The sequence below is a fragment of the Arachis duranensis genome, chromosome 6, assembly GCF_000817695.3.
Source record: "Arachis duranensis cultivar V14167 chromosome 6, aradu.V14167.gnm2.J7QH, whole genome shotgun sequence".
NCBI classification, from domain to species: Eukaryota; Viridiplantae; Streptophyta; class Magnoliopsida; order Fabales; family Fabaceae; genus Arachis; species Arachis duranensis.
This window is the reverse complement of record NC_029777.3, coordinates 106726171-106737572: the sequence shown is the minus strand read 5'-3', so window position 1 is coordinate 106737572 and position 11402 is coordinate 106726171. Positions and strand designations below refer to the sequence as shown.

The window sequence follows — 11402 nt, the reverse complement described above, 5'->3', positions numbered from 1 at the left end:
GTTTAAATATAAAAAATTAGATATTTTTATTTATTTAATTTAATATTATTTTATATTTTACTATTTATTTAATTTAATTTTTTATATGATAAAAAATAATTGAATATTCAATAAGTATTAATATTATTGTATTTGTATAAATTGATAAAAAAAATTCAATAAATATTATAAATTTTAATATTTGTTCTTCTAACTTCTTCTTTACATATTCTACAGGATATATATTTAAATTTTATTATAAAATAATAATGAAAAATTAAAGAATTGATGCATTTTTTAAGAGGAAGACTAATATTTAAGAAGGAGAACATATAATTTTTACAATATCAACACATGTAGATAGTTTTTCTACTTTAATGAATCGCGAAAAAAGTGAGATACAACTTTTAAAAGTTCAAAAAGTTACATCTGATAAGTTTGACCTTAATTTTTTGGAACGAGACCCTGAAAAACAGTTTTAAATTTGGCAATATCACCAAAACCAGAGAAATGAGATTAGACGAGCTTATCTTAAATGGAGTTCATATAAAAAGCATTTTAACAATTATTCTATGTAGTCCCCCCAAAATTTTATTCCAAATTCCGCCACTGTTTAGTATGTTTACTACTCAATCAATTGGATGTTAATTTGTGGTTAATTAATTATGTATAAACAAATAGGTAAATAAAGTTAATAATTAATTGATATTAATTCAATTTTGTGTACTCATTGCAACTTGGGGTGTAGTAGTTCATAGTGGAACACTGTGTTTAAAGTTTCATCGCTTCGCTTCCCTTAACACTTGGGCCATTTTGGGAAGTTTTAAAAGTATTATTTTTTGAGTTTTTGACTTATAAAAATTAGTAGTATTAATGTTTGGCATAATTTTTAAAATTAAATTATAGTTTTTTAAGAAGTTATTTAGCAACTTATAAAAAAGTTTAAAAAAATGACTTCTTTCATAATATTATTATTTTTTTTATCAAATTTCTATAAAATAAGCACTTTTAGAATTAAAAACCTAAATACAAACTAATTTATTTATGAACTACTTTTAATATAACCATTTATTGTTTAAGCTATTTTATCAAAAGAAACTTAATTAAATTGTTTACCCAAACTGAATCTTAATGTGTCTCTGAAAATGACTTATAGAAATCATTAATTTTCTGTTGCTTTTGATTTTAAATTTTGATCACTTAATTTTGAGTTTAATGACTTTCTTTTCATTTTGAGTTCTTTCATACAAGTGTTCATAAGACTACTTTCAGGTTTTATACTCATTCCATTAGTTATTATTGATGCTGGTGTTTTCAACTGTGTATTCTTATTTTTTGTGTTTTTTTATTTTTCATTCTTTTAAAAAATTATACACACCCTATAAATTAGTTATCAAATTATTTATGAGAAATTCTTAGGGACCAATATTTTTTGTATTTTTTATTATTATTTGACCAATACAAACACTAAATTATTATTTTATTAATTTATGGCTGTAAATTTTAGAAAATATGGATGTAAATTGTATTGATTCATACAAAATATATTGATTTATGTGTACAAAATTTTAATACATATAGGTGTAAATTATATATTTTTTGTATGTAAAATATCTATAAATATGAGTGCGAATTATTATTAGCTAAGTGTTGACAAAAGATAATAATGTTTGTTGATTATGTAACATTACTTATTATTTATTATATATTTGTGTATAAATATATTTATTATTTAATTTATTTTTAAATTTTATTTTATATGTTAAACAAGTGATTTGGTGGCTTATTTTACACCATCTCCAATTAAGACTAATACTGCTGAGTCAGGACCTACTTAGCACTAGAATGTGTTAGTTATGTAAATCCCTCTTTGGTAGCGTATGGAATCTTTTCAAACTGAAGTTAGAATTGATTTGATTTATAATTAATTATTTTTTTGGAATTAAAAAATAAGAATTTGATTGGTTTAGAATTTTTATGGATTTTTCTATTTGTTATTCCAAATTCTCTCCATTTTTAATAAGATGTAGTTATAATTAAATTGATTTGAGATTAACAAATAAAAAGGACCCATTTTTACTTTAATTTTTTTTGGCAAATTATAAAAAAATGTATCTAAATTATTTTGTTGTCGACAAAAATGTTCTAAATTTTATTATCAACAAAAATATTTTTAAATTATGTTAAAATACGACAAAAATACACATTCATAAACTAAAATGTTATACGTTGATAATAAAAAATAGTAATGTGACAAATAGACTTTTTTATGTAGCAAATAAAATTTTAATATTAACAAGTAGACCATATTATATTTTGTTGTTAATGAAACAGGTCTTTGATTATAATGGATATTTTGACACATTTTTAAATTATTTAAAAATATTTTTATTGATAACAAAATTTAGAATATTTTTATTTGTGCCAAAATATTTAGAAGATATATTTTGTGATTTTTTTTGAGCAATTTACTCAAATAAATAAAGTTGGTGAAACCTTTACCTAAATACACAAAACAAAAATATATTACGTGCATGTGCATTTTCACTTTTCTATGTAATTCGTGAAAAGCAATTACAGTTTCTAATTTTACATAAACCGTGACTGTCAGGAACGGATTATGAATGATGGGTGTTGTGTGTAAACTGTGGCAAGCCACCACGGTTTACTAAGGCTGCGAGGTGATGATAAACCGTGGGCTACAACGGTTTATGAAGTATTGGCCTTCCATTATTTTCATGTAATGTGGCCTTCCACCATCATTTTCACGTAATAATTTATCTACTGAAAAATATTGACATTCCACCACCATTTTAAAACAATGTTCCATCTGAACCACCTATTGCATATATTCCTTCCAGTTTTTTTTATTACTCTATTTTTATTATTAAATTTGTATTTAACATTGTGTGCAGTATAAAATCTCAGTTTTAATTTTATTTTTTTTATGTGATTTTATTTTTATAGAGCTGCTATTATTTTTATAGTTAGTTATAGCAAGTTCTTGACCCCAATAAAAGAGAAAGAAATTTTAATAGAAGTAAAAAAAAATAAAAAGAAGCAACAAAATATACATTAACACACATTTCACATTTATTTTTTATTTGTATCTACCATATCATACACAATAAAACAGCAAACACTAACTATACAATAATTTCTTTGGCATTGCCATCAAGATTATTGTGAATTAAAATTTTATTACTATTTACCACATACAAGAACATTGGTACGGGTGAAGATGAAGTAGAAGAACCGGTTTCTACCTAAAAAATGAAACTAATAAGAGAGCAAACAAAGAATTAATTGCCTAAATAATTGTAATCTTAGTGATTAGGTTATAGAAAATCAACATTCAATATTAAAATGTATTTATTATTATCCATTTCTTGTGAAAAAAATGGTATTTTTTGACTTATTTATCCAAACGCTACAACTTTAAAATAAGTATTTTTATAACTAAAAATCTAAACACAAAATAACTTATTTATAAGCTGCTATCAATAAAAATAACTTATTTTAAATTTATTATATTTAATTATAAATATTTTTGTATATTTTTTTAGCCTTTTATTTATAGTATTTAAGGTGATATGAGATATGTAGACACACGAATTTTAAAATCTTATAAGACACAGAGATACGTATATATATAAAATATAAAATATTTTTTAGATAAATTACAATGATATTTTAATATTTTATTCATATTAAAATACAAAGTAATTTTTTAACTATTTTTAATATCTTTTTTTAATTATACAAAGTATTTAAAATATTTTTTATTTTAATAAATAATAATATATTTATTTCTAAATTCATTTAAAAAATTCATATTAAAAGTAAAATTGAACACACTGATACGTGATAATATTTTAGTATGTCTAACTGTGATTGGAGTAAAATTTTTTATTTTTTAATAAGATAAAAAAAAGAAAACATATTGGATGAATATCAATAATTATTATTGGAGTTTCAGCGGATTATGTATTTATAGCCCCTAACACGTAAACCGTGGGAAGCTAGAGTGGTTTACGTTTACTGCACCCTCTTCATAAATCGTAGGAGTCAGCCACGGTTTATGCTTGCTATCTCCCTTTGTAATCCGTTGCAGCTTGTCACGCTTTACACACAACACCCACCATTCATAATCTGTCCCTGGCAGTCACGGTATGAAAAACCGTGGTTACTTTCTACGGATTACATAAAAAGGTAAAAATGCACATGTACGTAACATGTTTCTGTTTTGTGTATTTAGATAAAAGTTTTACCAACTTTATTTATTTGGGTAAATTGCCCTTTTTTTTTTCATTACACACGCAATTTGCTCTTTAGAGGGAGGTGGTGGTGGACCTTAAACACAAAATATAACCTTTGGTAAAAATATGATTTTATATCATCTAGTAACAATATGTTTAAAGTACACCTACTTAGTTAAAAAAAAAAAATTCATATCACTAAATATCTTTTATATAATGCTCGTTATTTTTTTTAATTTTTTGTAGATTCTACTTTAGTCATTTAGAGTTTAATTTTAATATATTAATAATATAAAATATTTAATATAATATTTAATTATATTCATTTTTATGATTTTATCTATATAATAAATAACTAATTTAAATTAATCGAGTTATCAACTCGTTTATTTGTTTAAACAAGGATCGTGAGTTCTAAAATTTAATTTACCACATTGATCTTATTTTACAATAACCGTGTCAAAATAATTAAGTAAAGTTAATATATAGTGCATGCTACATAAGTAGAACACCACAAATGTGCTAAACTGCTAATTCTAATTTTAATTTTATTTTGGATTTTATAAAAATATTTTTAAAATTATATCTCATAAATAATAAATTAAAAATAAAATTTATATTTCTAATATTTAATTTTAGTTTATTTAAAATTTTATATTATTTTTAATTATTTTATCAATGTAATTATATCATTTTTATTTCATAAATCAATTTTAATGCATATTTCAACTCTAAATTAATTTATTCCATCGGAGATGTTCTAACGTTTTTGTTTCAATATTTAAAGTAAAAAGAATGTAGACATGCATACATATCACTAAAAGCTAATTAGTATAGCCATAAATATTTTGAAAACAAAGAATGATTACATATAATGTTGACTTCCTTGCCAATGTTAACATAATAAGCATAAAGTCTAATTAAGGATTTTGATTGTTGAATGAGAATGAATATCTAGGTACTTATTTAAAACGGATTTAGATGTCTATTGCTACTACTATAGCTGTAACCTATAGTTTGATGCTCTCTCTCTATATATATATATAACCATTTGTGGTTTATTATTATTTGTGGTTTATTGTAAAGTTTTACTTATCAACCAACTTGGGTTGGTCGAGTGGTCAGCTCACTTATCCATTAGTTATTAGCTAGCGAGACAGACCCTTAAATGGAGCTCAGATCCGCGACGGATTATATAATTAAAAATATTAAATGAAAAACTAGATAAGGTGTCAATACTAGATGTTCGGCTGGTAAGGATCACTACTAAAAATTTTTATTGGTAGCCGAATATGATATTAACCCACAAAATTTCAAGATGAAAGTTGTGTTATACCAGATCAGAGGATGGCATATTCTGCCTCCTGTGGAATTTTAATTTTAAGGTAGAGAAGTAATTTAATATTTCGATAATACATTATTGTTACAAAATAAAATATTTTATACTATTAATGTCATGCATGTGATGACTTTAGAATAGTTATTGTGCGAAAAAAAACGCTTTTATTAATAACGTGATACTAAATAGTTACATAATAATTACTTTGAAAAGAATAATTATTTCAGTAGTCATTAATCAATTTGAAATTTGGGAAGGCAAAGCAATTGCAACACTTTAGAAATTACTGTCACTCTAACTTGTTATACATGACAAAAATAATACTGTCTCATAATTTTAGAATATATTAAATATATATTTATTTTCTAAAAAATATATTATTGTAAATAATTTTTAAAAAATTGTACTAATTATGGTTTTGAAATATTTAATTTTTTTCAGGTGCTTATTTTGTGGAGTTTAATTATTTTTTGTCTATTTCCCATGAAAGCTAGAAGCTTGGAGTCCTTGGTTGTATTGACCATTTCTACAATCTTATGTGGCTAACCAAAGTGCACACGCATTTTAATTTGATATATTTAATTTAATTATTAGGACTCAATGAAAAAGTCCAAAAAATAAAATTACAATAAAGAACAAATTAAATCTTATTGTTCCGTTAAGAGCCTAGCTTGCTTAGGTTCTAGAAGCTGTGCTTGATGCTCCATAAGAATTTTATTTTTTAAAAAAAGTCTCTTTGTCTTCTTGTTTATTGTTTGATTTTGACATCTTAACAACAAGAATATCCAGAAGGGCTTTACCAACCAAGCATATGAAAATATTGAATTATTAGATAACCATAATAAAATCCTTGAGAATCCCACAAAAACACATTTCCCTTTTATTATAAATATTTTGAGTGGAAAAATATTTCACATAAACAGCTAATTATATATTGATATTTTATATATTATTATGGGTATTAGTAGATTAGATCTAAACAAATTAAATTAAAAAAATTATAGAGAATAAAATTTTAATGAATTAATATTAGTCAATTTTTTTTATTATAATTTGTTTAACTTTTATTTTTAGAGAATTTAGATTTAAAATTAGAATTTAAGATAAAACTATAACTTCAAAAACTAGTTAATATTAACCGAAAAAGTTGATTCCCTAATTAAACTCTAAATCGAATTCAAATTCATTACCGAATATTATTAATAAAAATAAGTTATATACATGACCTAAATGATCATGTAAAAGTAAAAATTGAATCAAAATAATGATATAAAATTTTTAACTCTCCTGAATATAACAAAATTAAACTCTTAGTAGCGTTTGTTTTGAGGTACTGAAATAGAGATTGGGAGACTGAGATTCAGTATTATGTTTATTGGTTGAGAGACTGGTACTAAAATTTCTGTTTTTGTTCTCAAAATTTCAATATTTCAGTACCTCCAAAAAAGTAGGGACACAGAGGACTAAAATTTTTAAAGATGAAGACTGAAACTTTAATAACATTTTATACATAAAATATTTTTATTTCAATTAACTAATTCTAATTTTACTCTTTGTACAAATTAAATTAGAATTTTATTCTTGCTTCAATTTCTGTCTCCTACTTTGCGCCAAACAAAATACTAAAATTTATTTCAATTTCTATCTCTTAGTCTCTGTCTCTCAGTCTCAATTTTTCGTCTCTGTCTCTCTACCAAACGCTACCTTATGGCGCTGTAGCAAGGATTAAATTAAAACCTTTGATGTATGCAACGACATATTTGATAATTGGTAATGGTTTAGCACTTATTACTTGAATTTTGTCAAAATCTCTTCATATTGTTTGTGCTTTCTTCCCAAGGAATAATGTGCATCAAACTTGTAAAATAATTTAATTTAATTTAATTTTTTTAAAAAGTGGACGGCAAGGGATGCAAGACAATAGATATACGTATACATATACATACACATATACAAATACACATACGAATATATGATAAATATGATGATACAAATGTATGGAAGTTAGGGGATGAAAGATTTTGTGTAACAATGAAGTCAACAGGGTAGGCAAGTTACTTGCCCTTTAATTAATTGTAACATATATAGAAAATGTGTCACTTAAAAATCAAAATTAATTAAAAAAAATGATTATTAATAATTCATGCCTAAAGTGTAATGAACTCATAGCATCCATCCACATCCTCTATCTAATAAGAAGTCAAGGAATCTCGCTACTACAATTTTAATTTCCAATAATAATCTTGTTAATTATTGTAAGGTAGTAGGTGAATGTGTATATACTATATAAATTTCTCAGCCTTCACTTATTTTTTATATTCAATGGTCATCAATCATATCCCAACTTCTATCTATGTCCTGTTCCTAATTCCAAAGAAGAGGTAGTAGTTGTTAACAATTATTTGATACATTACATTACAAGGTTTTTGTTTTAGTATGAGTAGTAGTACTAAGAAGACAACATGGAAATCTATGATGTTGATCCTAAGTTGTTGCAATTGCAAGAGTGAATTCAATTTGGAAATGGAGGAAGAAGAAGAATCAGAGAAGAAAAAATTGAAACAAGGTTCATTCCAGAGGCTATGTTTATCAGATGTAAGCAATTCAAGTTCATCACAAGCAATTGAAGATCTTTCAGTGTCACTAGCTGGATCAAAGCTTTATGCATTCACACTTGAGGAGTTAAGAGAAGCAACAAACAATTTCTCATGGAGTAACATGCTTGGTGAAGGTGGTTTTGGTCCTGTTTACAAAGGCTTCTTTGATGATAAACTTAGGCATGATTTGAAGCCTCAAACTGTTGCTGTTAAAAGATTGGACTTAGAAGGCTTGCAAGGTCATAAGGAGTGGCTGGTAATTTTAATAATATTTGATAATATCCTTATCACCCCATTTCTTTATTAGTCCCACATAATAAACTTATGATTATGGTTTTTATGGTAATTTATGATCAAGTAGGACTAGGCTTAAGTACTAAGAAGAAGGTGTTATTTTTACTAATTGGGAACATTTTGTTTTATTTTTTTTTTCTAGGCAGAGATTATATTTCTGGGGCAGTTAAGACATCCACATCTTGTTAAGTTAATTGGTTATTGTTATGAGGATGAAAACAGGCTTTTGGTGTATGAATACATGCCAAGAGGAAGCTTGGAGAATCAACTCTTCAGAAGTATGTTTTTTTTATTCCTTCTAATTTTGATGTACTGCTAGTGTAAAATAATTTTATACACATAATTACATAATGTAACATTAACAAAATAACTATTGAAAATTAAACTCTAATTATATATCAAGGACACACAATTTTCCAAATTCTATTTGTTTTTTTTGGGTTCTGATGAAAAGTAGCAATGATATTGATAAAATAAAACATGGTAACTTACCATAAAGAAAGTATTAAGGCCTGTGATTCAAAAAGCAGGGTACTCTGCTGCCATGCCATGGTCAACAAGGATGAAAATTGCATTAGGAGCAGCAAAGGGATTGGCCTTCCTTCATGGAGCAGATAAACCTGTAATATATAGGGATTTCAAAGCTTCAAATATCTTACTAGACTCGGTAAGTTCTATATAATCTGCTATTTTCACACCTTCTTAAGGATCATCTTATCTTATGTTACATCTCCAAATATAGGATTTTACGGCGAAACTGTCGGATTTCGGTCTGGCTAAGGATGGACCTGAAGGGGAAGACACACATGTAACAACAAGAATCATGGGAACACATGGCTATGCTGCTCCTGAATACATCATGACAGGTATATTGTTAATGTCTAAAATGTCACAAGCCTTAGTTATGCATATTAAATTCAGGATGAACCAAATCATCATGTCATAGATATAACTATTCATGTTGCCTTCTCCTATCAGCTTAAACTTTTGGGATGAGTGGTTTCATGACGCATCTATTTGAAAATATTTGAAGCTAAATCAAAGTATGATGATTTTCAGGTCACCTTACAACCAAGAGTGATGTGTATAGCTATGGAGTTGTTCTATTGGAACTAATAACAGGAAAAAGGGTAGTGGACAAGTCCCTCACAAACAGAGGAAAAAGCTTGGTGGGGTGGGCAAGGCCTATGTTAAGAGACTCAAAGAAATTGAAGCAAATCATCGATAAAAAATTGGAAGGTCAATTCCCCATGAAAGGTGCCATGAAGGTTGCTTCTTTGGCTTATAGATGCTTATGTCACCATCCAAATCCAAGGCCTACTATGAGTGATGTTGTCAAGACATTGGAGCCACTCCAAGACTTTGATGATATTTTCTTGCGGCCATTTGTGTATGTTGCCACTAATCAAAATGGTAACATAGATACAAGGTAGCATGGTATAGATAACATAGAAGAAGAACAGGTTCAAGAAAATTAATTTCTGAATATATGTATAAAAGTTCTACACTTGTTCTTGATTTTGACACTTATAATTGTTGATATAGTCAAATATTCAAAATAAACTATAGTAACACATTGTTGAATGTGAGGGTCCAAAATATACAAGAAAATTTTGACCCTTACACTCAATGATATGTTATAAAATCACTAAGTAAGTTTGACTATATTAATTATTCTATGATATGTCATTCATGAATACAAGTGTAGAATGTTTTATACACATTGTATGAAAACTTATAAGATGTAACATATAGCAAAAAGTAAATTATTAAAAAAAAAACAAAAGAAAGAAGAAAGAAAATGATGTGTTTATTTATTATTTGATTTTGTAAAGGACAGTTTTATCTCAACAATTTGGGAGCGGCAGCAAGTGAATTTTGTTACTGTCTAAGGTGGACTTAGTACTACAAAACACTCTATACCAGAAAAATTGTAGTAATAACATTGGAAACCAAGTTGTCATTAAGTGGCAATTGAGGTTCAAAGATTTGGTTATGTATACAACAAGCAAGCACTTGAAGGAAGTGTTTGTTCATACTTTTACTAATTACTTGCTATCAGTTTGACAATTTTAAGGTTATTACATCATTACATGATACATGAAGTTTGTATGTTTATAATGGCCAATTCTAAGATGAAGAGGTTTTGCTATGCATAGGATGAAGAGGAAGGCTTAATGTTATTTTAAAAATTAATAAAAATAAAATAAGATATTTTATAGGATGGCCATCCAACCACTCATCAAAGAAACTCTGTATCTCTTCACTATTTTCACTCTCTACCATAACATGCATTTTTTATAATCATACCATCATTTTGATCAATGAAGAATGGGCACAAATAGGGTTAGAAGTGAATTGAGTTGAGCCGAGTAAACTAGTTTAAGTTCGGCTCATAAAAATTGAGCTTGGTTTAGGGCTCAACTCATTAATAATTGAGCTTATTTCTTAAACTCAAGTTCAGCTTATCGAAAGCTCATGAGCTGGCTTAAATAACAAGAACATAATCTATAATTTTATACCAATATATTATAATTTATATATATTAAAAAATATTAAAAAAGATAAATTTTATATATTGTCTATCTATCAATTGTAAATTTTTTTATTTATATCCTACAACAAAGTTATATATAAAAAATAACTATGAAATTTTAAATAATTAAGAACATTAATATATAAATACGTCTCTCTTGTTTTCTTTTATCCTGAACAATTTGACTAGATTTATCACGTTGGACTTTATCATCCATTTAACTTATAATAAAATAAACAAAAATATTATAACTTAAATATAACAAAATAAAAAAATATATTTATATATATATAATCGAGACAGCTCATGAACTAATAAGTTGAATTTATACAAGTTTAAGTTCGACTCTTCTAATTTATGAGCTCAATTTCAAACTCAAATTCGTCCTACTAATTTAC

General features: G+C 26.0%; 1 protein-coding gene across 1 annotated transcript; it reads left to right on the top strand.

Annotated features, from left to right (window-relative positions):
• The first annotated feature begins 7827 nt into the window (after positions 1-7827).
• Positions 7828-10552, top strand: LOC107495549 (serine/threonine-protein kinase RIPK-like). The gene is made up of 5 exons (XM_016116693.3): positions 7828-8430; positions 8611-8746; positions 8999-9135; positions 9211-9334; positions 9528-10552. Exons 1-5 carry the CDS (start codon positions 8014-8016, stop codon positions 9899-9901), a joined length of 1188 nt encoding a protein of 395 aa, XP_015972179.1. The 5' UTR covers positions 7828-8013; the 3' UTR covers positions 9902-10552.
• The last annotated feature ends 850 nt before the right edge of the window (positions 10553-11402 follow it).